Below are 27,596 nucleotides of genomic sequence, written 5' to 3'. Positions count from 1 at the left end.
TTTACTTTCTTCAAGCACAGATTCAGTTTAATTTATGGTTTGAAAACAAATTACATAAAAATGTTAATAGCCTTTCACTGCTCTATATACTAATTTAGAGGTCATGAGGATTTAACTGTTAATGCAAGGCACTTTTCTTCTGGGGGTTTCATATTGAAGAAACAGCACTACATTGGTTTGGTTTCTTAAGAGCCTACTTTGAACCATTTTGGACAAAGGTTAGAAGGGCTAGGCAACTCTGAAATGACAAAGTCTACATTTGGCTTAAACAAACAGCAAAAAGAAAAAAAAACATGGAAAAATACAATACTATCCTTATTTTTGAGTATCTGATTCTAGAAAGTAAGACCTTTTGCTCTGATCATTACAACTTTTCTTCTCATTTAGAATAAGGAAGGCAATTCGAAAGGAAGTATTAACTGGATTAAATTAGTAAAGTAGGATAGTTTGCTAAAGTCATGATTTAAAGATATGGGACCAAGAAGTTAAAAAAAATGGTAATAAAGTACTGAATTATACTAAAATTTGTGGAAGAGTTCTACATTTTGTTAATGTTTCTGTAAGAGGCTCCATCATAAAATTGAACTGTAAAATTACTTTAAATGTAATATATATATAACACAAAATGAGTTTTTAGGAAATATTAGGAAATTTGTTTGTTATAAATTATCCAAAATCTATAAACAAATTCCCCTAACTTGCATTTTGTTTAAAGTAATAACTTTATATCATACAAATAAATTTCAAGTACGAAAAGTGCATTATTGCAATAATACCTCTTTGCAAGTCCAAAATTCTTGGTTTATAATAAACCATGAAGTGTGGTGTTGCTGTTGTTAAGTGAACCCATCACCCCAGCGCCATCTGCTGCAGAAGTCCATCATCTGAAAGTGTTGCTCAACAAGCTGCAGAGAAACATGTCTGGAAGCAACATATAATTGAAAAGAAACTATTTGTGTTTTTACCATTTTACATTATCACTAGGATTTTCTCCTTTCCATATAGAAATTCACATCCGTCTAACAGTCCTCACAGGTCAGCCATTCTGTGCAGTTGCCACTTGCATGTTTCCAAAATCATCCTCTTCTTCGTGTGTTCTCTTCAAACTACCTAAGGGTTATGGAATGAATGTAAAGTGAAAACTTAGATAAACTCATGTTAGGACACTTCAGGCAGCAAGAGTTTGTTCTCCCATTATGAAAATTTCTTGCTTCAAATCAAAGCACACTTCAGTAAATTCTTTAAGTTTTTTTGGCAACTTGATGTTTTAGGTATTGTATATAGTAAGTAAAACTTTTCAAGAGTCAGTGGCACATTAAATCTTTTTACTACCATACCATCTTTATGCTTGATAGGCGACATAAATGTGTCTTACGACACCACATTTAGTAGATAAGTTTGAGTTCATATGATTTTTAGATACAATTGTTCTGTTCACACAGTTACGGTTATGAAGTGGAGCAACTGAAAATATTTTTCTGCTAAAGTTGTGGCTTTATCATCCAGACCTATAGGTTATGAGCAAGGAAAGTGTATGGTAGGTAAGAGATCTGGTTTACTCCCTACACCAAAGTCCACTATACAAAAATATCCCACAAAGAATCAAAACTATCTCTATGGGCCCTGTAATTACACTCAGAAAGGAATGGTATGGGGGGAAACCTGAAGGAACAGCTAAATGAAAGTTGGCTGTGCTCTTTAAGTAATGACAGCATGGTTGCAGGTTTAGAGTTGTGCTAAATTATAATATAATTCAGATTGCAGGTTTTGGTTCGGTTTTTTTTTTGTTTCTAAGACAGGGTCTCCTGTGTAACGCTGGCTGTCCTGGAACTCACTCTGTAGACCAGGCTGGCCTCAGACTCAGATCCACCTGCCTCTGCCTCCCCAGTGCTGGGAGTGCACTATCACTGCCTGCCTCAGGTTGCAGATTCTAAGGAAGTTACTGCTTCACCAGAATACTAATAAGGATGTAAACATAGTATCAACAAGCAAAAGTGGAAGGAAACTCCTTGCCTGAGGCCAAACACCGGTGCATGAGTGCCAGGGCCAGTGATTTGCTTCTCCAGGAGGGGCTGCCTCATTTGAGGAGATGATATCTAAGCTATGTGTAAGAATAGGGACCATGAATGTCATGCATTGTAGTTTAGTTTTTTAGAGTAAACAGAAAAGCCAGAAGGGCTTTTACTACATATGGTAACCTTGGCTACCCTTGGCTCTGCATGAGAACCATTAGGGTTCTTTTCAGCTGGCATGCTCATTTTGGACCTCCCAGTCTACACTTCTGTAGGCAACGAAGTCTTAGGAAAAACAAAAAAACATCACAAATAAGAAAAATAAAAGACTATAATGTATAGAACATATCATACCAAGAAAATTTGGCTGGCTAAGAGGCTGATGATGACCTACCTAGCCTTTGTTTAAAGTACTATTTAGAAGGAAGTGTGTTTAGAGACTGGTAAACATTACTGGGTTTAAGCAGTTATTAGAGAGGGGTCAAGGAAAACAGAAGCAGAGCCCAAGACAGGAGTATCTTGGCCTGAGCATTTTAGAGAGTACAGAACAGTAATGCTTTCTGGACTTGCGCTTAAATGTCAGCTTGAGGGCTGGAGAGATGGCTCAGTGGTTAAGATCACTGTCTACTCTTCCAGAGGTCCTGAGTTCTATTCCCAGCACCCACACAGTGGCTCACAATCACCTACAGTGTGATCTGGTGCCCTCTATTGGCGTGCAGGTATACATGCAGATAGAGCACCCACACACATAGATAGAGAGAGATCTAAAAAACAAAAAAGAGACAGCTCAACAACTGGCACATAACCTGTTCTAACTTTTTAAGAACTGTTAAAAGCAAGAGCAGCAAGGGCTTGGAAAAGGAAGATGAACATTTCAGAGTTTGCTTAAGACTCTTAACCATGAAAATAAGTGGATTTGAGGAGCGATCAAAACAGTAGTAGCTGGATATGGTGGCACACCCCTTAAATCCAGCACTTGAGAAGTAGAGGCAGTTCATAACTTGTGTGATCAGTTGTCTCCTATACCAGGTGGGTCCAAGAGACAAGACAGGTTCAGGTAACAAGCACATTAACCAGTTAAGTTCCAGGCCAGCCTGGTCTACATACCTAGTTCTGGGCCAGCCAGTGCTACATAGCAAGACCCGGTCTCAAAATAACTACATAGTGGGAGGGATGGCTCAGCAGTTAAGAATACCGGCTGCTCTTTTGGAGGATCTAGGTTTGGTTCCTAGTATTTACTTGGTGGCTTACAATCATCTGTAACTCCAGTTCTAGGCATCTGCTGCCACCTTCTGATCTCAGAAACCAGGCATTTACATGGTACATACATGTACATACCTGTAGGCAAAACACTCATATACATAAAATAAAAATAAAGCTTAAAAACAACAAAAACTCAAAATAGTAGTAGTGAGAAATTGAGGTAGCTCACATTAGTTACACTGCTGAACCTGAAATATAAGTTTTTTGTATTAAATTTTTTTTCATTTTGTTCTGAAACAAGGTATTGCTATGATAGTCCTGACTCCATCACGCACTGCTGGAATTATAAGCATGTGCCATCATACCCAGCAACCACATTTTCAGTATCAGCCAAGTTATCCAGACTGGTCTTACTTTAATCTTTATAATAGTTATACAACTTAACACACTTAAAATTAAACCAAGTAGATATATGATCTTCAACTGACTATTATAATTGGTTACATATTATAGTATTTGCACATCAGAGGTAAACTTACTGTTTATTCATTAAACAGCTAATCCTTTTCAAACTATTTAGACTAGTTTACTCAGTTTATAAACAGTTTGCTCAACATACGTGTAATTAAATGCTTCTTTTATACTTTTCCCATCATTACATTTCTCTTCAATTTTCTACAAAAACAAAACAAGCCAACAAACAAAAAACCCTTACCTGCGGTACCAGAATGCACAGACAAGGACCTTTCTATCTGGAGTGGTGACATCATCTGTATGGTTAATTTTGCTAAGTAGATGGCTTCATATTCCTAAAAAAGAGAGTTCAGTTAGTTCAGACATATCGGATGAATGTGGGTGAGTGAACTTCCCACCACTGCCGTTCTCTACGACTGCTGTCAGATGCTGACAGTTAGAAACCAAGTGGGGGCTGAAGACGGCTCAGGGCTTAAGAAACCAAGTTGTACCAACAGCTCACTGCCACACACAAAGATTCTTCCTCCACTGAGCATTAGCTCTCATGGTCTAATCCTATATATAAAAATGGCACAAAGAGTAGAAGGACCCAAAGCATAAACCTGTAATCTTCTTAAATGGTTCTAAGAATAAATAAAAACAAAATTCTCTTTTTCCAGTTTTCCCTGAACAAAGTAGAATTATGCTTATTTTCTCCATCCCACAAGAAATTTGTAAAGGGCCTCAATACCCTTTGAAATAGGGAGTCATTCCTTCCTTCTGCAAAGTCTTCACCTATCATCCCTAAAACCAGACCACCAGGATCTTACTATGCCACTAACCATCTCCTTTGCTCGTTTTTTTAAAAATTTATTTTAATGGTTTTATATTAATTACAGTTTATTCACTTTGTATCCTAGCTATAGTACCCTCCTTCATTCCCTCCCATGACCCTCCCCAAGTCTACTGATAGGGGAGGTCCTCCTCTCCTTCCTTCTGTCTATCAGGTCTCATCAGGAGTGGCTACATTGTCCTCCTCTGTGGCCTGGTAAGGCTGCTCCACCATCAGGAGAAAGTGATCAAATAGCCAGACATGGAGTTCATGTCAGAGACAGTCCCTGTTCCCATTACTCGGGAACCCACTTGGAGATTGAACTGCCATGGGCTACATCTGAGCAGGGGTTCTAGGTTATCTCCATGCATGGTCCTTGGTTGGAGTATCAGTCTCAGAAAAGACCTCTGTGCCCAGATTTCTTGGTTCTGTTGCTCTCCTTGTGGAGCTCCTGTCCCCTCCAGGTCTTTCTATCTCCCCCTTCCTTTTCTAGTTTTATTTCCACATCCTCTGCATGCCTGAGTGCTGTAGGGTTCTGTCTTTAGGAAAAAAAGATAAAGTTTTTTCCTTGTTTTGGAGGCACAATCTCAAAGAACCAGGGCTGGCTTCTAATGTGCTATGTAGCCAAGGCTGGCCTTGACCTTCTGACCCTCTTTCCTCCTGGGATAAAGGAGTATAATAGCATACCGGCAAACACGACTACTGCTTTACCCCTGCCTGGGATCTGCACTGAATGCCTTATCCATGCTGGTAAGCTATGTAAGAAAGTAGTCTAACACTAGCTGTTTTTCTCAGTCTTAATTCTTTATCCACACTCATTTTTCTATTTTTGTCACCCTCAAGAGTGTTCACTCCTTATATACAGGAGTCCTGTCTCTTGAACACATGCATACAACTATCTCCTTCTCCATTCTTAAGCTGGACAGGATCAAATTCTCAGGTTAGGAGAGGAGGGCAGCACTTGCCCAGCATATGCACGGTTCTCAGTTTCATGCTTTGTGCCAGAAAACCAAGCCAAACAAATAGTTCTTCACTTTACTCTGCAACCTATCCCTTCTTATAGTTTCCTCTCTATCAGTGAGAACTCACCTTAGTGTTGTTCAATCAAAAGACAGGTTCATCTTTATCTCCACCCCTTCATAATCCTTATCTATCCAGCATCAAATTCTGTTGGCTAGCTACACTTTCAAATAAACCCAGCACCTGATTTCACTTCCTCACTACCACTTCTGTTTAAACCAATCTTTTTATTACTCTTGTTTCTATGTATGTGCAGTGGGACACACTTGCTACAGCATGTATGAAGAGGACGGAGTACAGATGTGTGGAGTCCCTGCCAGGGATCAGAATCATACCCTTAGGCTTTCACTGTTAGGTGGCATGTGCCTTTGTTCACCAAACCATCTTACCAGCTCTCAGTATTCTCTCTTGACTGGTAACATAGCTTTTTAAACTGGCCTACTTGCTTCTGGCAGTTGCCCTCAATTTTCTCTATTGTCTACAATGAAGATAGTAGCCAGGAAGACCTCCTTAGAAAGTACTCCTCCACTTGAGTGTCAACTATGGCACACATTTCTACCAGCATCACCACAAATGAGATGGGTAACAAGGGTAATGAGTTGTGGGTGTTGGAGAGAAGGCTCGGGGATTAGACATACTGCCTGCTCTTTTGGAGGACCCAGGGTTCAGTTTTTAGCACTACCATGATGGTTCATGGCCATCTGTAACCTCAGTCCCAAGGGATCCAAGGGCACCAGGCACATACCTGTTATATACACACTCACATAGACAAAACGCCCATACACATAAAAAGAAGAGTAATAAACTGGCGCAGTATCGCACACCTGTAAACCCAACACTTAGGGAGGTAGAGGCAGGAGGATCTCTGTGAGTTCGAGGCTGGCTTGGTCTACAAAGCGAGTCCAGGATAGCCAAGGCTACACAGAGAAACCCTGTCTTGAAAAAACTAAAAGTTCAAGATATGTTATCTTTTAAATATATACCCATTTAAGCATATATTTAATTTTATATGTAATTATTTATACATTATATATATTTGTAGACAGTCTTGCTATGCAGGTCTGGATGCCCTGGACTTACTATGTAGACCAGGCTGATCTTCCTATCTCTTCTTCCCAAACTGTGTTACAACATAAGACACCACAGCTTGTTTTTTCAAGATATATTAAGATGATTTACTTTATACCTTAGACACTGTTAAATTTTTATTTTGTTTATCATATTAAATCTGTTAAAGTCCCTACTGTTGCAGGGTGTGGCTGCCATATCCTGCCCTCCACATAGGGGCGGGGCTCCTCTCCCAAAGGCCTTTCACTATATAACCAGACATCTTGCCCCTTCTCCACCCTTTCTCCCCCTTTAGCCTCTTCACCCCCTTCCTGCCCTCCCCACCGCAGTGTGCACTCCCCTTCCCCTTCCCTCGATGCTCTCAACAAACCTGCATTTATATACTATAGCTTCGTCTCACTATCAGCTCATTCTGTTTTATTTAATCAATCAATATCCTACTTTTTAAAGTACAAAAATATACTGCAAATTTAATGTTTTCATGCAAAACAACAACAACAACAACAACAACAACAACAACAACAACAAAAGCAGAGAAACTTAGAGGGTATGCACCAGCCTCAGCAAGACCTGAGGCAAGAAAAACTAAGACAAACAGAACAAAAAAGCTAACATAACTTAGCACACAGCCTCTCCTTTGATTTTGAAAGTTTTCTGGACATTATAATACCCAAAAAGACTTTACAGCTTCAGAATCCCTAATCTAAAACTAAGTACTCAAAAGGTTTTGGCATTGAAACATTTAAAGTTCAACACTGGGGATGTTCAACCTGTACTTGAACTCAACACTCATATTCTATGCAGTCACTATGGGGTAGAGGGAAATCATCACATTTTCTACCTTATATATAATTTTACTTTCCTTTTTTTTTTTTAATCGATTGACTAGGGGAAGGAATATATATGCCGTGTTTGTTACTAGGGGTTGGTCTGGTGCTACACATTCAAATGCTAAATTATTGGCCCCCAATATCTGATTGCAGCCTTGACAAGCACATTCTCACAAACATCAAGTAATGTAAACTTTGCTCGCCTATATTACTTGACATCCTATTTTTTTTGCTTGCTGACATCCTCTATCTGGGCAGAAGAGAGGTAGGGTGGAGCTTTGGTTCCAGGGCTTGGGATCTGAGAGTGATCCCCAAGGAAAATAGGAGGAAGAAAGAAAGCAGAACATGTGTCAGGAGGAGAGGAAGCAGAAGAGGCAGTGTGGGCCATGAACAAATGGCCATGAGAGCTGGCCTGATGGAAGAGAAACAGCCCAGGCAGGAACAATTATGGCAAGTAACTTGAGGTGTGTAGCTGGGAAATAGCAAAATACCTTAGAGGGTTGATTGTGTTACTGTGCTTAAAGCTTTTATAAATCTAAAAAGTCTGTCTCCATTGTCTGGGAACTAGCTGGGGTAGAGGAGCCCACTAGAGTCTAATATCCCCTTCCACGACAGTTTGTGAAGGTTAGAGGTCAGGTTGGTTCTTTCCTAGAAGCACTTCAACTAAGCTACCTCCCATGCCTCTCTAACTTGTCTTTATCAATGTAATGTACCTTTGACCCATTCTCTTGGTAACAGCAACTGCAGCTCAGGCTGGCCTGGAATACATAATCCTCCTGCCTCAGTCTCTTGAGTGCTGGGATTACAGGCATTAGCCAACAGGGCCAGTTTAAGAAACAAACAAAATACCATTTATGGTGAGGTAGTGCATGCCTTTAATCCCAGCACTTGGGAGGCAGACACATCTCTGTGAGCTGAGGCCAGCCTGGTCTACATTTTGAGTTCCAGGACAGTCAGAGCTACATAATAAACAAAAATAAAAAATCATTTAAACATATGCCAACTGGAATAATCATCAGTTTAGTCAGATTATAATAATATCAAGCATTTACAAGTTATTTGTTGTTGTTTTCGAGATAGGGTTTCTCTGAATGTAGCACTGGCTGTCTAGGATCTCACTTTGCAGACCAGGCTAGCCTCGATCTCACAAAGATCCGAATGCCTCTGCCTCCAAGAGTGTTGGAATATGCCGTCAAAAGGTAAATTCTGCATGTCAGCTATATAGCTAAGCCATTTTAAGTCACTCTACACTCTGCCTTAAACAGAGTTGACACAGGAGGTCCTTACCTGAAGTTGGTGGACAAATCCAGCATTAGGATTAATACAAAATCTCCTTTCTTGGACATAAGCAAATGCATCTCTAAAAACAGAAAAAGAAAAATTAATATAAGAGAACTATTTAATGAAATAACGTAAATTTTTTCTCCATTAAAGAATTTATTTGAAGTTAGGTATGGTGGTGCATGCTTTTAATCCCAGCACTCAGGGAGGCAGAGGCAGGCAGATAGCTGTTGAGTTTGAGGCCAGCCTGGTCTACAAAGTTAGTTCAGGACAGCCAAGATTACAGAGAAAAACTGTCTTGAGAAAAAGAAATAAAAATAAAAGAATATTTGAAATTTCCCCTAAGGTTAGAGATAGGGCTTCATAGGCTCCTTAACTAATGCAAGGCCCTGGATTTTTCAAACCCTAATACACTAAAAAAAGAAAAAAAAAAAAAAAAAAAAAAACAAAACAAAAAAAAAAAAGAAAAGAAAAAAAACAAAACAAAAAAACCCTGCAACATCTAAATTTTTGTTTTTTGTTTTGTTTTTGGCCAAAACAGGAAATCATAGCCATACAGTTTAACTGTAAAGATGGTGTGCTGTAGTGGAGAAAGGTGAGGCCAACTAAATTCACAGTTCCTGCGCTCACCACCTATCACAGGGACTTCCTCAACTTTTCCTCACTGGTAAACAGGCATTACAATGCTGATTTTGGAGGACTCCTGTGAAGATGAGACAAGTGTAAAGCACTTTGTGCATGCCGCATACCTGTCACATAGTCAGACATTAAATGAGACGTCAACTCCCTTGTGTTGTAAGGCTTACATATGGTATCTGGTAGTAAGTACAATGGAACCAGAGATTATGAATATTACTGAGATGATTCCAAATAATAGAGAATATTTTTCAAGTATTTGCATTCAAATATTTAAAAACTATCAATCATATCAATTTATTTAAATTTTTAAAATAATTTTACACATGCATACAATGGATTCTAATCTCCTCTACCCTCTCTTCTTTCCATCCTATCAACCCAGCCCCACCCCTCTCTGGGGCTCCGGATTCCTTGCCTCCTCAGTACCAGTCCCTTTCAGGGATTAATCACTTTTGGTGCTGTGAACCTGTTGTGCGGCAGTTCCCTCCAAAGCTGCAACACCTTCCCACAGGGAAGCTAAAGCAAACAACTCAATAGCTTCAGGAAGAACCTGAAACTAACCAGAGCCATTAGCCCTCCCCCCACTCCAATGAGTAAAGACTGATGAGAGTCAACTCTCAGACAAGCCAAGCTGCCTCAAAGAGCTTTACACTCAGGGACTAAGTTAGATGGAAAGTATATTCTCCAACCTGTTGAGCTGCCTGCAGGCTGAACTTTGTGTTCCTGGTTCTTAGCTTTTATGAGCTGTCCCTCAGAGTAGGGTGGGCTTTGGTAATGCAACTTTCTTTGAGTCATTTCTGTTCCTCTAAGAAACTCCTCACCCATATTTCTGTCAGTAACCCCAATAAAATTTTTTGGTTCAGCAAGTTGGACTGTGCTGATATCCACACTTTGGTCTGTTGTAGGCTACATATCTGAGATGAGCAGATGTGTGCTACATCTCCACATGAAAAGTCTTGTCACATAACAGACTCAGTTAGTGTGTGAACATGAGTTGGAACTATCTATTGAAGCCTAGGGTCATCAATGGGTAAATGAAAACAAGGTTTTCTATTCTGCCTGAAACTGTCAGGGGTAACTACTTTAAAAAAATTATGTGTATGACAGCTTTGTGTGTACCATATGTGTGTGTGTGTGGTGCCTACAGTAGGCTAGGAAAAAAGTGTTGAATCCCCTGAGACCACGTAATGCTGGGTACTGACGCTGGGTCCAGCCATAAACGATAAATACTTTAGACTTTTCTGTTGGAAAGTGATACAGAGTTCTTAGTGTGGACAGGATTTCTAGCTTTCATAAGACTAAGAAAGGTAATACTGTATACTAGTTTGATTTTTGTCTTGAAGATCCTAAGTATTTTTCTCTTTTAAAAAAATCTATGCACTGTGACTGTGAAAGATCATCCTGATTTATAAACAGGCGCTACAGATAATTCCTAATTACATAAGTTTCTTTTCTTAGACAGGGTCTTGATTTGCAGCCTTGAATGTCCAGACCAGACTTTGGCTTGCATTTACAGTAATTCCCCTTTAATCTGCTGAGCACTTTGATTATAGGCATATTCATCATACACAGTAGACATCACCTGAAGTAAGCGCCAATATTTGTGTCCAGAGTTTTTAACCTGATACTAACCAATTCCTACTGGCAAGTATTTTTCTAGTTTTACCCAATCAATTATGACTATATAATATATATATATATTAAAAAGGAATATTAAACCTTAAATTCCCAACTACTTCTATTAAGTCCATTTAAGTGAGGGTGAACTGTTGCTAGGTTTTAGTGTATAAGCTTACCTGTACTTCATGCCGAATGTCTCCATGATGTACGCAATAACAAAGGCAGCACTGAAGACAGAGAAACAATTAGAAAACACAACTCAGAACTAAACACAACAAACAAAGATTATGTATCTCCATACCTTCTAGAGATACCTGCATTCCCATGGACAAGAACTTTTCCTGAAAAAGTTTAAAAAAACTAGTTAATTTTCTGAGAAAATAAGGGCTTGGATGTAAATTATACTAAACCATGTTATCAGGCTATGGTGAGTCTTACTTACATATTTTATATTATGTACATGCCACTTAGCTATTAACTTTCAAGTCTTTAATTATGTAGAGCATACAACAGATTTTAAGAGAAACTGAAAGTAGTTCAATGGAAAAAATTTAGAAAGCAGAAGACGATAAAATTAAGTAGTTGGGAAAACATAAAACTGAAAACAGTCTATCATATAAACAAATAATTTCTCTATTCTACAATTAGAAAAAAAGATCAACTAAAAGATAACTGTAACAATAATCTCCTAAAAATAAAACAAACACTAATGCCTGCAGAGATAGCTTAGTGGTTCAGAGTACTTGTGGCTCTCACTGAGGACCAGGTTTGATTCTCAGCACCTACAAAGCAACTCACAACTGCCTGCACTCCAGTTCCAGAGGATCTGCTCTTCTTCTGACCTCTGCAGGCACCAAGCATACACATAGAACATATACATACGTATAAGCAAAAGACTCATACACATAAATCTTAAATAACAGAAAAATTATTTACCTCCATTTTGTAAGCTTCCATCAATAAACTCTTTAGTCTGAGGGCAAGAGACAATGTATTACAGTAAAACATGTAGAGAAAGATAAACATACAATACAGTAAAACAAGAGGAGGCTGAGTTGAAAACATTCAGTCTAAGTTACAGAGCAACAGCTAATCTCTGAAAAATACAACTCTTAGGCTGGCAAGATGGCTCAGCGGGTAAAGGCACCTACCACTAAGCTGGAGACCTGAGTTCCACACATTCAGTAGAGTGAACAAACTCCCATAAGCTATCCTCTGATCTTCATACGCACACCATGACACAAACAAGTGTGTGTGCATGTACAAGCACAATGCAAAAGGTGTAAAACAGTTATTAAAAAAAAAAAAAAAAAAAAAAGGCTGGGTGGAGGTAGTGCATGCCTTTAATCCCAGCACTTGGGAGGCAGAAGTAGGCGAATCTCTGAGTTCGAGGCCAGCCTGATCTACAGCATGAGATCTAGGACAGCCAGGGCTACACAGAAAAACCCTGTCTCAAACAAACAAACAAACAAACAAACAAACAAACAAACAATGAGGGTGCTGGAGAGATGTACTTGGCTCTCCATTGCCCATGCAGATGACCAGGGATCGGTTCTAGCACCCATATGATGGCTCATAACCATTCATAACTCCAGCTCTAGGCGATCCAATACTCTCTTCTGTCTTCTAAGGGCTCTTGTACACGTACGTGATACATATACATACATTCAGGCATCATACATACTAAGTATCAACAACAAGAAAAAACCCTCAGTGATACAACTTTTAAAGTTTTTTTTCAAGTACTTCACTTTCCTTGTAAAGTAAACCTACAATTTTTTTTTCAGTCATAATGAAGTAAAAGTAGTTTTAGAATCTAAATTAATAGGTCCAAATCATAAATTACTGATACTTACCATAGGGAAAAAACGTATTATGTTTTCAACTGGATTATCAGCAATATCCAAGACTAAATATCTGAAAACAAAACATTTATGCTAAATACACTCTTAGATAAATCTCCACACAAAAACTTAAAGTTTTAAAATCAAGATAACATCTCATCTCTTTATTACAAAACAAAACAAATTTACCCGGGTAACCTGTAATCCCAGCACTCAGGGAGGCAGAGGCAGGCAGATCTCTCTGTATTCGAGGCCAGCCTGGTCTACAAAGTGAGTCCAGGACAGTAGAGGCTACACAGAGAAACCCTGTCTTGAACAATGACAAAAAACAAAACAAAACAAAACAAAAAGGCACTCCCCAAAGAGATAAACTGTAATTCTCAATTACACTTCCATCTCACTGATCTTCCACTCAAGCAACTCATGTATATAGTATCTGTGTACTAACAATTTGACTTTCTTTTCTCCCCCACCCCCAAGTCAGTTTCACTATGTAGCCTTGGCTGTCCTGGAATTTGCTCTGCAGACCAGGCTGACCTCGAACTCTAGACATCCAAGTGCCTTTGCCTCCCAAGTGCTGGGATTTAAAGGCATGTGCTGCCATTGCCCAGGTAACAGTTTGACTTTTTCAGCTATACTTTATTCTGTGAGTTCCATTTCCCTGTATGTTTCTATGTGAAGATTTGTATTTAATATTTTTATTACTTCTTTGAGAACTTCATACATACATATAGTATATTTTGGTCATATTCATTCTCTATTCCTTCCCCATATCCTTCAGATGCTTCTCCCAAACTTCATACCCTTTTTAACAAAACAGATTTTTTTTTCCCCTTCCTTTTTCTTTTATCTCTGTGTAGCCCTTGCTGTCCTGGAACTCTGCCTCCCAGTGCTGGGACTAAAGATGTGTGCTACTCCTTCTAGTCTGGTAACTGATTTTTTTTAGAAATACTGTATTATGTGGATGACATACATACATGCATGAATGTACATCATCACATATGTGCCTCAAGAAAGCCAGTTAGGGCACTGGATCCTGTTAATTGGAGTTACAATGGCTGTGAGCCACCATGTGGGTGCTGGGTATCAAAGCCAAGATACCTCTGCAAGAGCAGCCAGTGCTCTTAACCATTGAACTATCTCTCTAGCCCCTGATAATTTTTGATAATCACAAAAAATGCAAAATCATTTCAAAGTATCATATTTCTAAGGACTTTGACATATATTTTTTTTTGTCTGAGGACTTTAAAGCCTTACAACACAAAAATCCGATGTCAGTGTAAAACATGTATCTAGTTAAAACAAAAACCATAAGCAGCAAAGAAGGCTTCAAAGTGGAGCTAGAAAATTACTACAAAAAGTACGCATACTCTTTTCTCCTATTTCCCATTTCTATCTACTCCCCTATGAGTTGATGGGAGGATGAGTCTCTGGAGGTCTGGTGTTCCCTGCCTCTGAGCCTTCAGAGGATATTTCAAAGGAAGCTTAATATTTGACAGTGGGAGAGGGAGCTAAACAACAAAATAATGTGGTGGCTCAGTTCTGTAGTTCCAGCATGGGGGGGGGGGAAGGAAGGCAGCAGAGTCAGTTCCAGACCTCAAACTGACATCTCAGTTTCAAAACATAAAACAAGGGGTGAAGGGATGACTTAGTGGTGAAGTGCATGTACTGCTCTTTTAGAGGACATGAGTTTCATTCCCTGCACTTTTATCAGGTAGCTCACAACTGCCTGTAACTTCAACTCCAGGGAGGACTGGATGCCTCTGGCCCCTAAGGGCAGTCACAATCACATGTATATAGCTACACATCTATACCTACTTAAAAATAATACATCGTTTTAAAAAGTCTGATGTAACATTGAGTCAACCATTCATTGTTTTGAATAGTCAACCAAAAAACAGCTAAGAGAATTTTTATCATGGAGTTTTATTTAGAAAACAAAATATGGGATCATCACTATACTATGCTTAGTCAATTTTGTAAAAAACTTCTAACTTCAACTATCCAGCATCACTTGTTTAATACAAAGCTAATTATGAAATTAGTATTAAAATCATTTTGGCTCTTAAAATTATGGGTTTTCAATAACCCCTTAAGTGCTAACAACTTAAAAAAAGGTCTTAGTACAGAAATGTTAACACTAAGGATCAAGGGAAGCACATGTATAAACCACAAGGGTCTGGCAACAGTGGCAACTTAGGTACTGACAGGTCTATGGTGCCATTTCAAACATCAGTAACCAGTACAGTACACCTACGCTGGAGACCCAGTAAACACTAGGCAGAAGACTTTACCAGGAACACACCCAGCTCTATAGCCAACACCTTCTACCAGTCAAACCCACACATCACATTAGTCCCCTGCCCTTTGTGGATCTTGCCATTAATACCTCCAACTCCACAACTGCAGTAAGTCAGATACTTCCTGCATGGCTAAAAATTTAAGAAGCAAACGTTCCTCACAATTAAAATAAAAATATAAAATAAAATTTAAAAAACCCAAAACATAAAAATACTTAAAAATTTAGCTGGGTGTGGTAACCCATGCCTTTAAACTCAGAACTCTGAGGCAGAGGCAGATAGATCTCTTGAGTTCAAGGACAGCCTGGTCTACAGAGTGAATTCTAGAACAGTAAGAGCTACTACACAGACAAACTCCGTCTTGAGGTTTTTTTGGTTTTTGTTTTTTTTTAATTTTCTGTAATAGTACAACATAATACATCAATAATCCCTGATAGTTCCAGCTCCATGGGGGGCTGAGGTGGAACACCAATGTTGAGTCCAGTCTGGGCAGCAAACTGTCTTGCAGACAGAAAACAAACAATTCTAACAGTTGTATAGGATGAAAACAGATTCCTTACTATACTGAACCATGACTTTCCCTTTTTATTTTTATTTTTGAAATTTGTTTATTTTTTATAAATGACAGTTTATTCACTTTGTATTCCAGCTGTAGCCCCTCCCTCATTCCTTCCCAATCCCATCCACCCTTCCTCATCTCTTCCTACAACCCTCCCCCAGTCCAATGATAGGGGAGGTCCTCCTCCCCTTCCTTCTGACCCTAGAATATCAGGTCTCATCAGGACTGGCTGCATTGTTTTCCTCTGTGGCCTGGTAAGGCTGCTCCACCATCAGGGGGAGGTGTTCAAAGAGCAGGCCACTGAGTTCATGTCAGAGACAGTTCCTGTTTCCCTTACTAGGTAACCCACATGGCTATCATGGGCAACATCTGTGCAAGGGTTCTAGGTTATCTCCATGAATGGTCCTTGGTTAGAGTATCAGTCTCAGAAAAGACCTCTGGGCCCAGATTTCTTGGTTCTGTTGCTCTCATTGTGGAGCTCCTGTCCCCTCCAGATCTTTCTATCTCCCCCTATTTTCATAAAATTCCCTGCACTCTGCCCAAAGTGTGGCTATGAGTCTCAGTATCTCCTTCAATACCTTGCTAGGTAGAGTCTTAAAAACAGTGGTTAGATGCCACAAAGTAGGTGGCAATGCCTTAACTATATGAGTGTTGCTAGGTAAAAGGGCCTCTTCCATCCTTGTCAAATGGAGTGCTAACCTCTCCTTTCATACAACATGACTTTCCCTTTTTAGAACCAACTACTCAAGCTTCAAGTGTATTGGTTCAGGACTTTCCAATGTATATGTAAGAACATATAAATTTGGGGCTGGAGCTGGGCATGGTGTACACCTTTAATCCCAGCATTGGAGAAGCAGAGGCAGGCGGGTCTCTTGAGTTCAAGGCCAGCCTGGTCTACAAAGTTAGTTCCAGGAAAGCCAGGGCTATGAAGAGAATCCCTGTCTCAGATTGATAGATAGATGGATAGATAGAAAGGAAGGAAGGAAGGAAGGAAGGAAGGAAGGAAGGAAGGAAAGAAGATAGGTAGGCAGACAGATAGATACAGAGACAGATAGCTTGGGGCTGCACAGATGGCTCAGGAGTTAAGAGCACTGGTTGCTCTTGCAGAGAACCTGGGTTTGGTTCACAGCACCAACAAGGCGTGGAGAATGATCATGGGGGAAGACTCAAAAACTGTAAAGTCAAAACAACCTTATAAACAGGAATGGACACAAGGAAGAGAAAACAGAAGGTGCCTCTGATAAAGGGGACTAAATATATATAGGAGATGAGAGTACAGAATGTACATTCTATACATTTTTATGCCTCTAGAATTATGAACATGATTTAAAGATTTTAACTAATTCTATTAAAACATACACCATCTAGGTGATATTTATGAAATAGGTGTGAACAGAACGAAGTTATACTGAGTAAACACATAAAACACAGTCATTACAGGACAGGGAGAATGCTTACCTAGCATGCTAGGGGCTCTGTGTTCAATCCTAAACACTTTAAAGATCAGTAACAATAATAAAACATTACATGTTTTGTTCTTAACATTTTTCTATAAATCATAGCAATAATTCTTACCTAAATAATTGTTGAAAGTTTGGTTTAATAAAGTTTGCTTCAATATTTTGCCGTATGCAAATTATATGCGTTATCCCATGTTTCTGTAATGTAGGTAGCTATAAAAAATGTGGAGAAATAATAGTTTAAAATACAAAACATAACCCTACAATGATACAGGAGTCTAAAAATAGACAAGATTCACATCTAATCCTTACGTACATAAGATTAAGGCTAATTTTATGGTAAATGACCTGACATGATCCAACGACAATTCAATGATTCAAGATTAGCATACAAAATGTCCACTAAAGTTTAGCATGGACATTATTTATGTTTATTTATAGAGCTTGATGAGAACTTAAGTATAATCTGTCAAGAAACCAGTGCTATTAACAATCGTGGTTAAAACCAGGGAGTTTAGAATCAGGAGAACTAAGCTAGAAATCCCAGCTCTGCCAATGACCTGAGCTCTATGGCTCAGTTTTGTTATATGAGAATGGGAAAGCATTTCCTCTACCTGAGTAGTTATAAGGAAAGGAAAAATGTTCTATAGGACTTAATGGAAACAAAGTCACAATATGGAACTCCTATACGGGGGCATGACCGTCATACGACAAGAAAAGTACCTGTTCACTCTGTCCCCCATGTGACTGTAAAATTAAGGAGACACCATCCAAAAGACAAGGCTGGGCTCCCAGGAGCACGCTGTGCGATGCGGACACCCTCATCTCAGACGTCCCAGTTTCCAGTTATGGGAGGGAAGTCATTCACACCACAGTATGCTATCAAAGTATGTTATCAAAGGTGTCCAATTGACCAAGACAATATGGTTTTCAAAAGTCTTAAGTGTTAATTTTGACAGCAAATTTCCTTGTCCATATAGGTCAGAGCTATTATGTTTGTGCCTTCTGAGTATATTCTTGGATATCAGCAGGAGTGTTTGGTGACTTACTTAGAGGTGTCTGACAGGACTAATGATAAGCCAATGTAATATGTTCACATGCATGCAACCTCCAAGATGAATTAACTACATTTATTCTTAAATTTACACTTAATAATGAGGATGGGGTTTTTTCATCTATTTTATTTTACCAATATGAAAAACTACAAGAGGATATAAAGAAATCTACTGTAACTGGGTATGGTGGCAGAAGCCTTTAAGCCCAGTACCTGGGAGGCAGAAGCAGGTAGTGGATATGAGTTTGAGGTCAGCTTGGTCTACATATCAAGTTCCAAGCCAGCTAGAATTATAGTGAGATCCTGTCTCAAACAATAACAAGAAAAAAAGCAAAACAAAACAAATATCCTTTAAAAGCTTACAAGGCACATTAATTTAAGTAAAGGAAACCTCATCAGAATGAAATTTTAATGCAGTAACAGAGTATTTGTACCTTTTAATAGATGCACTTATAAAAAACTATGACCTTACCTTCCAATACAAATAAGACAAAAATTATAAAAAGAAATAGATCACTGGTTAATAAGCAACCCTGAATTTATCTCTTTTATTCAAACGGTGTTTAGATACAGTGTGATATGCCTCTAGTAAATCAATCTTTAAAAATGCATTTATCCCTCTAGGTTTCTTTATCCCCACTAATTTTTATGGTTGAAAGGTACTTTTTGGAGGTGGTATGAGAAGAAATTTGTACTATATTATGGTAATCAAATTAAGAAATATAAACATACACAAAGAAGACACGAGCTGGGAAAAGGATTAACAGCAGTCAGTGGAGGACAAGAGAGGGTAACAGATATATGCTTGGATATGATCAAAATAGTTACATGAAACATAAATGTTACAGTGAAACCCATTATTTGGCATAAATATACATGCTACTAAGGGCACAACTAATTGTGAGGACCAGCCCTGACCAACGCTACACTACTAGGGCAGAAGCTTTGCTGACGCCACCTCCTAAGTCAAAGCTTTATTTGCTTCTTCAGTTTTACAGTGCCTGCCCTCTCCACCTTGTTGGGCATCTCAACTATCAAGAACCTTTCAATTTCAGGATGCACTGAAAATTCTATCATGGAACTGACTCCTGCATCAACAAGCCCTTGAGGAAGATACTTGCTATACAATGTTTCACACTGTCTAATACTCAAAAAGAATTAGTATCATCGCCATAATTCATAGAGCTGAATCACTAGACTACCACTACATACTAAAATAAGACAACCTCCCCATCTTAACTAAGCAACTGAAGAAGTCTATTTCCAATCCAAAAGAAGAACCAGTAAAAAACACGTACTCTCTTATTTTGATAAAAGTTAACAAGTTGTTATATTTCCTTCGCTAATACTTTGCATGTATCTGATTCTGTTCAGAAGATGTTTGGAAAGTACAGATATAACATTTTAAGATAGTAAATAAATTACTAAAGATTGTAAGAATGACAAATTTATCAAATACAAGATTTCATGAGAAAAATAAATTATAAACTCACTTGTAATTTGTGGTGAAACACTTCAAAACTATTAATGGTCCAGTAAATTTGACAGTAGGTATAAGGACTACGAACACAGTTGTATATAAATGTTCCCTAGTATAAAACTCTTACTATTAAAAACTTACCCGATAAAAAGTTGGTTTACTAAAGCCTCTTGGAGAACCTAACCTAAAGTTCATACCTTGCTTTTCATAGCAGAAGAGTATGGGCCTAAGAACAATCCAGGCAAAACTTCCTAGGGGGAAAAATACATATGTAAAGTTTAAACCTACAGCAAATTCATACCATATAAGTGGATCTGTCTGTGTATGCCTTTACAATAGTCTGGCTAAAACTTTGTTCAGAAAGCATTTCCCTGCCACATATACCAAACTGGGATGAGAAACATAAGTGTGAAAGCCCGATATTTGAGATCCCACAGTGCTTTCTATAAGTAGGTTGGATACAATCAGCGCATTATATTAACGTCTACATTAATAAAACCTCTCTGACTTCTGTGCTATTGCCTAAAAATAAAACAGGTGTAAAGAAAATCCTCCCTTTAGAATTTTCCTTACACTAACTTTTATTTGGTTAAAACAAAAGCAGTACAAGAGCCAGGTACAGTGGAACATACCTATATTAGTGCCCAAGAGGTTGAGGCAGGAGAATCCTGAGTTTGAGCCAGACTGGGTTACATAGTAAGTTCCAGGCCAGGCGGGACTCACAATCAGACCCTGATCTACCCTCAGAAACAAAGCAGCACAAGATGAAACAGGACATAACTGTCATTACAGTCAATAAAAACCAAACTAACTGTAATTAACCACTGTAGAGAGCACTGTACCCATAACAAACTTCTTTTCCTTTTCAAACGGCATCTTACTAACATAGCTAAGCCACCCTCTACACTCCAGGCAGTTCTCCTGCCTCAGCCTCATGAGTACACAAATTATAGAAATGGCATCTTACAGCATCTTACAAGTATAAATTACATTTTACTTAGGATGGCATTCACCATATCAAGTTAGTTTTCATATGTACTTACATATAGTTAAAACTTTAAAAGGAATCTTTCTTCTTTTCTCTCTCTCTTTTAATGAAGCAGAGTTAGGGTTTGATAAAGCATGAGGGTTAAGAGAAAAACACTTAAAGAAAGCCAAGACACTTGAGAGCATGGATGTGGGCTTCTCAAAAGAAGATTGCCTAAAAAGTGAGTTTTTAATTAAGAAAGGCAGTTCACCTTTGGAAGGTCTGGGGTTAAGAGTGAGAGGCACTCACTGCTTATCTTGACTTATCTTAACAAAGTTGACTACAAATGATAAAAAATACAAAAGAGGAACTGAATTCATTCCAGATAGTAGGTATTCAACTCACTGAATACTAGATAAATCACTTATGGATGTCAACTGGTAAGCAGACACAAAAAATGAATAACCATCTAAAAGCCTCAACTGTTTTACAGTCGACTCTCTTGAATTTATCCAAATTAGACAGGAAAGCAAACTGCTTTATAAGGCATACAAGCATTTCATTTTGTGAATAAGGAAAAAGAGTAACTCATTAAGCACATCCATATATTGTTATGACCCTAATCCAAGCAGGACAAAGAATTCATTTCACATATTAAAATTTTTATTGACACAAATGGTACATATTTACTGTGTGATATTCTAAAACATATATGCGGCTGGAGAGATGGCTCAGAGGGTAAGTGCACTAACTGTTCTTCTAATATACATATACATTGCATAATATTCATAACTGGGAAAATATGACAAATCTACAGATTATGAGCCAGCAGGTCTCCTTTGTGAAGTAAGCATAAGTTATTTAATAGGGGTCATCTTAAATAAATTAAAAGTTGCCATACCTGCATCTCCCGTCTCATAGGGTAAGTCCACTCCTTGAAAAGGAAGACAAAAAAAAAAAAAAAAAAAAAAAAAAAAAAAAAATTAAAACAAAAAGCGTGAAAACATCATAGGCTGTTCAGATGACTCAAGTCTAACATCTGGGATCTTGGAACCCAGGTGATAGACCGGATTCCTGAAAGTTATCCTCTGACCTCCAAATGTGCACCACAATTCACATGCCCTGAGCATGAGAGCAAACAACTCAATATATATGTACACACACAGAAAAGTAAACAAAATAGCACAAAGATGTGACAAAAAAAAAAAAAAAAAAATTACAGATTCATGGCCAGCAAAATGGCTTAGCCTGCAAAAGGTGCTTGCCACAAAAAATCCTGACATCCTGAATTCCACCCAGAACCATGGACAGGTGAAATAGAACCAACTCCATAAAGTTGTCCTCCAATTTCCACACATACATAATTTTTTTTTTTAATACAGATGTTTTGTCTTTAGGGGCGGTTCAAGACAGGGTTTCTCTGTGTAGCCCTGGCTATCCTCGAAATGACTCTGTATATCAGACTGGCCTCAAACTCAGATATTCTTCTGCCTCTGCTGGGATTAGAGGCGTGTGCTACCACTGCCTGGCTGTTAATATAGATTTTTAAAATACACTTTTGTGTGTGTGGTGCTGAGAAAGCAAATGTATGGCTTTGTTTTTGCTTGGCAAGTTTTCTATAACAGAGCTGCAACCTTTTCCAAAAAACAAAACAAAACAAAACAAACTTAAACATGAAAACATTCCATAGCACTGGGCCTAGAGATCAGTGGTAGAACTCTTGGCCAGCATGCCTACATGAGTTTGAGGCTCTACACTGCAAATAAATAAAAATAGCCTGGTATGGTGACATATTTTATAATCCTAGATTTTAGTCTGAAAGCTGGACGAGCTGGTGTACACCTATCCCTGCGCTCAAGAAGGCAGAGGTAGAGGCAGGTGGATCACTGTGAGTTTGAGGCCAGCCTGGTGTACAAAGTGAGCCCAGGACAGGTGAGGCTACACAGACAAACCCTGTCTCAAAAAACAACAACAACAAAAAAGAAAATTTAGTCCAACAATAACAACAAAGCAAAGGCAGGGAGTAGTGGCTCACGCCTTCAATCTCAGCACTCAGGAGTCAGAGGCAGACATGTCTCTGAATTCGAGCCCAGCATGGTCTATAGAGCAAAGTCCAGGAGAGCTAGGACTACACAGAGAAACCCTGTCTTGAGGGGGAAAAAATATTGAGTTTATGAAATAAACTGGCAATAGACAGTCTAATAGGAGAAAAGGTACACATATTTATTATATGCATAGGGTAAATATCCAACATCAGTGATATTTAAGAGCTTAAAGCTAAGCATGGTGGCACCTGCCTGCTATCACAACACTTGGGAGTCTGAGATAGGATAGTAAGAGTTGAGACTCTGTGTGTGTCTTTACTTCTAAGAAAGAGACACAACAGATAAGCATGGACTCTAAAACAGATGGCTTGTGATACATCTGGGTATGGTATCCAATTCTCTTGTATAAGTTAATTTTCTGTCCTTTACTAAACTTCTTGAGACAGAACTAAGTTCTTTTTGGTATCTCTGAGGGGCATTCGGAAAGCCTCTTCTGTACCTGCTGTTTTATATACCAAAGTAGTCAGGATGTTAAACAGTGTTATTTTGGGGTGGAATTTCCTAAATGCCTTCAATTTAGCAAGAAGCTAGAAGGAGAAACTCAAAGCTACAGGATAAACATGATTCTCTAAGTACTTTTTTTCTTGAAAGATTTAATTAGGTGTATAATATTCAATACTATTAGCTATTTTTTAATTAAAAAAAAAACCATGAACATAAAGGATAAAGTGAATATTTATCTCAATTTTTAAACAAAACCTAGAGTCCAAAGTTGTTTTGAACTCAGTATCATTTGTACTTTTTTTTTAAATTTAAATGCACTCTTTAATCCCTTTAAGATCTCCCCCCCCCCCAGAACTGAGGACCAAACCCAGGGCCTTGCGCTTGGTAGGCAAGCGCTCTACCACTGAGCTAAATCCCCAACCCCCTAATTTATACCTTTTTTGGTATAAATATAGACCATGAAATACTGTCTCTATATTTATGTCAAAAAAGGTTATTACAAAAGGATGTGGTGGCATGTATCTTTAAATCCCAGCACTCAGGAGGCAGAGGCAGGCAGATCTCTGTGAGTTTGAGGCCAACCTGGTCCACATAGTTGACAGCTAGGACTACACAGAGAAAATCTGTTGCTAACAACAATGACGATGATGATAAATTAAAAGAGTGAAAAGCAAGTTGCATAGCAGGAAGAGAACAGAAAGTTATTTTCATTTTCAGGTCACGTACACACATAATCTTATTTGGAGATCATAAAGCCTTACTGGAGTAAGTACAGATCTTTGAAACCTAAAAATATTCAGAAAAATTTTCTCTTGCAACTATTCCAGTTGCCATCATCACATCCTCATCCTCGAGAGCTTTCTAATCCTAACCCTACAGTTGTGTTCAGATATGGTTTGAGTGTATCTCCCAAGGACCAAGTGGTAAGGTGTCTTTATCTATTACAAAAAATTAAAAGGTCAAAGCTCAACTCAAATAGAGTGTGATTAAGATTAGATAATGTTCTTAGCATAAGCCTTGACTACATCCTGAGGAAGAGGAAGACGAGATGACAGACAGACTGATGGATGTATTCGAGGACACAGGGACACACAGACTACCAACAAGAAGGCCATCACTTCCTGGTGGTGGTGATGCATGTCTTTGATACCAGCCTGATCTACAAGGTGATTTCCAGGACAACAGGGCTACACAGAGAAACTCTGACTCAAAACAAAACAAAACAAAACACACAAAGGTCATTATTAGATGCAGGCCCTTGACCTTGCATCTTGAAGAACAGAAGCCCAAATAAGCCTTTAAAAACAAACAAAATCTGTACTGAGCCTAATACCTTTGGCCCATTACCTTTTCTCTCCTCTCTCTCTTTTCGGAGTGGGGGTGGGTCTCCTGCATTTTGGCTAAGATAAGCCTGGCATAGGACATACTAAGGAGTCCAGACTGGCCTGGCATTGTACGTGTAGACCATCCTTTTATCACCTCCCAAGCCCTGGGACTAAAGTTGAGTGTGTGTGTGTGTGTGTGTGTGTGTGTGTGTGTGTGTTTTGGGGGAATATGTAGGCATGTATGTGTATGTATAGATGTACATATATATGTAAGCTCACATTTGTGGCATACATATACATGTACGTGTGTGTGTGTGTGTACATATGTAGAGGCTAGAAGTTAATATCCAGTGTTTTCCTCAGTTGGTCTTCATTTTCTAATTATTCTATTTATCTATTTGGACTTTGTATTTTTAGACAGGGTCTCATCATGTAGCCCTTGCTAACCTGGACTGTACTATGTAGACTAGGCTGGCCTGGAACTCAGAGATCAGCCTGCCTCTGCCTCCTGAGTACTAGGATTAAAGGTGTGTGCCCCCACATCTGACCATTTTGTATTATTTATTAAGGCAGAGCCTCTTGCTAAAAACTCCCAGAGTCTGCCTCCTCTTGCTAACCAACTTGCCTCCATCTCTACTTCCACTGCACGGGGATCTCACAGAGAGTAATCACACTTCCCTGGCTTTTAGTGAGATCGTGGGACCCAAATTCTAGTCCTTTCCATGCAAATACATCCCATTATGGAAGGCTCAGCCTATTATGGAAAAGATGACCAATTAATTAATTAATTTGTATGAAGGTACATATAAAAGAGCCAAGTGCTATGGCACTTGGGGGAGTGAACTGGTCTGGGTGAAAAGAGAAGGGTGGGAAGAGGTGGCAAAAACAAGAAAAGCTTCTTTGAAGTACTGCCTGAAGTGGGCAGTGTGGGACACACCTAAATTCCCAGCATTCCAGAAGCAGAGGCAAGCAGATCTCTGAGTTCAAGGCCAACCTGGTCTACAAAGTGAGTGAAGACCAGCAAGGACTGCAAGAGAAACCATCTTGAAAAAAACAAAAGACAAAACAAACAAACAAAAAAAGACTAAAATTATCCCCCATCCCCAATTCCTCTGGAATTTACTATGTAGATAAAAGTGTCTCAAACTGGTAGAAATCTCCCTGCCTCTGCTTCAGTAGAGAATACTGGCATTAAAAGTGTACAGTACAGACACCCAGAGGGTCCCATGCCACACCTAGAGGGTGAGTGGAAGACACCCAGAGGACTGCCCGCCTGCCCGCCTTCCTCTGTGGAGGAGGGGAAGATACTCAGAAGCCTGCCAGCTGGGAAGACCGCCTTAAGTGGGAGCCACTACAATGTGCAAATATGTGGTGGACAGATAGGAGAGAAAAAGAAGCCGAACAGAAGAATTGGTTCTCTTCTTCACTGTTTGCAGGTCTGAAATTACTTGAAGACAAAAAGCAAAGACCTCATTTGCATTACTCTATGTTAAAAGTTCAAAAATCTAAGTCTCAACCATCAATACCACAGATAAGAGAATCCCTCCAAATGCCTATAATTTCATCAGTAGGGAGAACAGGAACTGAAGAATATCTGTGGCTACAGCAAATTCCAGGTCAGCTTGGTTACACTAGACCTTGTCTTAAAAAAATAAAAACCATTTTTAAAAAGCAGCTAGGTTTGGCGGCACATACTTTTTATTTAACATCAGTGCTCAGGAGACTAAGGCAGGTGGATGTCTTTTAATTTAAGGCCAGTCTGCTCTACACAGAGTTCCAGGGGAGCCATGGCTATAAAGAAACCCCTTCTCAAAACAAATACCAAAAAAGCGAACATCATATGATGTCATTCGACAGGCGTGGAAGCCAGGCCCAGCCCCACATATATTTAAAACACTGAGATTAAAGGGTGCACATCTACAATCCCAGCATTTGGGATGCAGAGGCAGGTGGAGTTTCAGGTGGAGAATCTCTTGTGAGTTTCAGGCCAGCCAGGGCTATGGTAGACAGATCTGTCTCAAAATACACGAACAACTCTAGAATCCTTTTTTTGATCTTATTAAGTGTCAAAGTGAAGAATCCTTGTCTTGTTACTAATTTAGCCTCTAGAGAACTCTAATTTATTAGTGTCTGGTACCATAAAATATTTGCAACAACAACAAAAGTTTCTGTAAATGTTAGGTAAAGAAAAATCAAGGTGGAGTGAAAAGAACCCTGAATTATGGAGTCGGGAAAAGGTAAAGAAATCTGCTCAACAGTAGCTTTACTCCAAGGGCAAGAATTGTGATTTAAAAAAATTCAAACTCAAAGAAGCTAGCTTTGTGACTTTTTTTCTGTTGGTCATAGTTTCTTTGAGGTTTTGGTGGTGGTGGTTGTTTTTTTTTTTTTTGTTTTTTTGTACTTGGGGAACTATTAGAGGGTGCAATTCCAGAGTTCACACCTCCGGTCTATCCCACACGTGGGGCTGTGTCCCGCATGTGAACCTAACATCAAGCTCAGATTAAAAACAACAAAACAGCGTGTTGCTTCGGCAATCAAAGACGAGTCGTCCTCAGAAAAATCCTCCACGCCGAGACGACTGGTCAGGGGTACTCTCCCGCGTGGGTCCCCCGCCAGGGTCCCAGGGGAAGAGGACCTCACGGACGGGCCCCCGGGTGGAGGGAAGCGTCGGCGACGGTTGGGACAGGGTCGCCGCTCGGCCGGGCTCCGGGGCGGCCTGCGGCGGGGCGGACACTCACCTCGGCGTCGTCTTTGCACTGCGGGAGCGAGGGGAACTCCAGCTTCACGTCCTCCATGGTCCCAGGGCCCCGGCGGGTGGGCGCGGTGCGCCCGGCCGCCCCCCGGGCCGGCGGAGGCGGCGAGGGAAGGAGGGCGGGCGGGCGGCGGGCTGACGCGCGGCGGGCTCACAGCGAGCACTCGCGGACCCCGTGGTCCCGGCGGCTGCAACACGAAGCCGGAGGGCAGGGCGGCGCGCTGCTGGCCGCCATGCTGCGGCCGTCTCCCTCCCGCAGGTCTCCGCGCCCCTCAGACAGCCGGCATCCGGCCCAGGCACGAGCCCATAACCGTCTCCTCCCGCCCCCCAGCCCACGCGCCGCAGCCA

The 27,596-nt window shown here is 39.7% G+C and overlaps 1 protein-coding gene and 1 non-coding gene across 3 annotated transcripts; both read right to left on the bottom strand.

The window, feature by feature from the left end:
- Styx (serine/threonine/tyrosine interacting protein) lies at positions 1-27,596 on the bottom strand. Of its 2 annotated transcripts, XM_060390674.1 has the most exons (11): positions 27,235-27,596; positions 21,524-21,556; positions 19,853-19,906; positions 17,237-17,334; positions 12,815-12,875; positions 11,895-11,931; positions 11,260-11,299; positions 11,135-11,185; positions 8,706-8,778; positions 3,931-4,024; positions 1-1,110 (listed from the first exon to the last, which is right to left on the bottom strand). In XM_060390674.1, exons 1-11 carry the CDS (start codon positions 27,289-27,291, stop codon positions 1,037-1,039), a joined length of 672 nt encoding a protein of 223 aa, XP_060246657.1. In that variant the 5' UTR covers positions 27,292-27,596; the 3' UTR covers positions 1-1,036. The 2 variants fall into 2 exon arrangements, with proteins under 2 accessions (XP_060246657.1, XP_060246658.1); XM_060390675.1 differs by lacking the exon at positions 27,235-27,596 and having other exon boundaries at positions 19,797-19,906; positions 21,524-21,546.
- LOC132656727 (U6atac minor spliceosomal RNA) lies at positions 16,257-16,379 on the bottom strand. The gene has a single exon (XR_009594421.1). It is a non-coding gene; the product is annotated as a U6atac minor spliceosomal RNA (small nuclear RNA).

Source organism: Meriones unguiculatus, chromosome 9 (assembly GCF_030254825.1).
Source record: "Meriones unguiculatus strain TT.TT164.6M chromosome 9, Bangor_MerUng_6.1, whole genome shotgun sequence".
NCBI classification, from domain to species: Eukaryota; Metazoa; Chordata; class Mammalia; order Rodentia; family Muridae; genus Meriones; species Meriones unguiculatus.
Note: the sequence above shows the minus strand (reverse complement) of the source record. Positions and strands in the feature narration are given on the sequence as shown.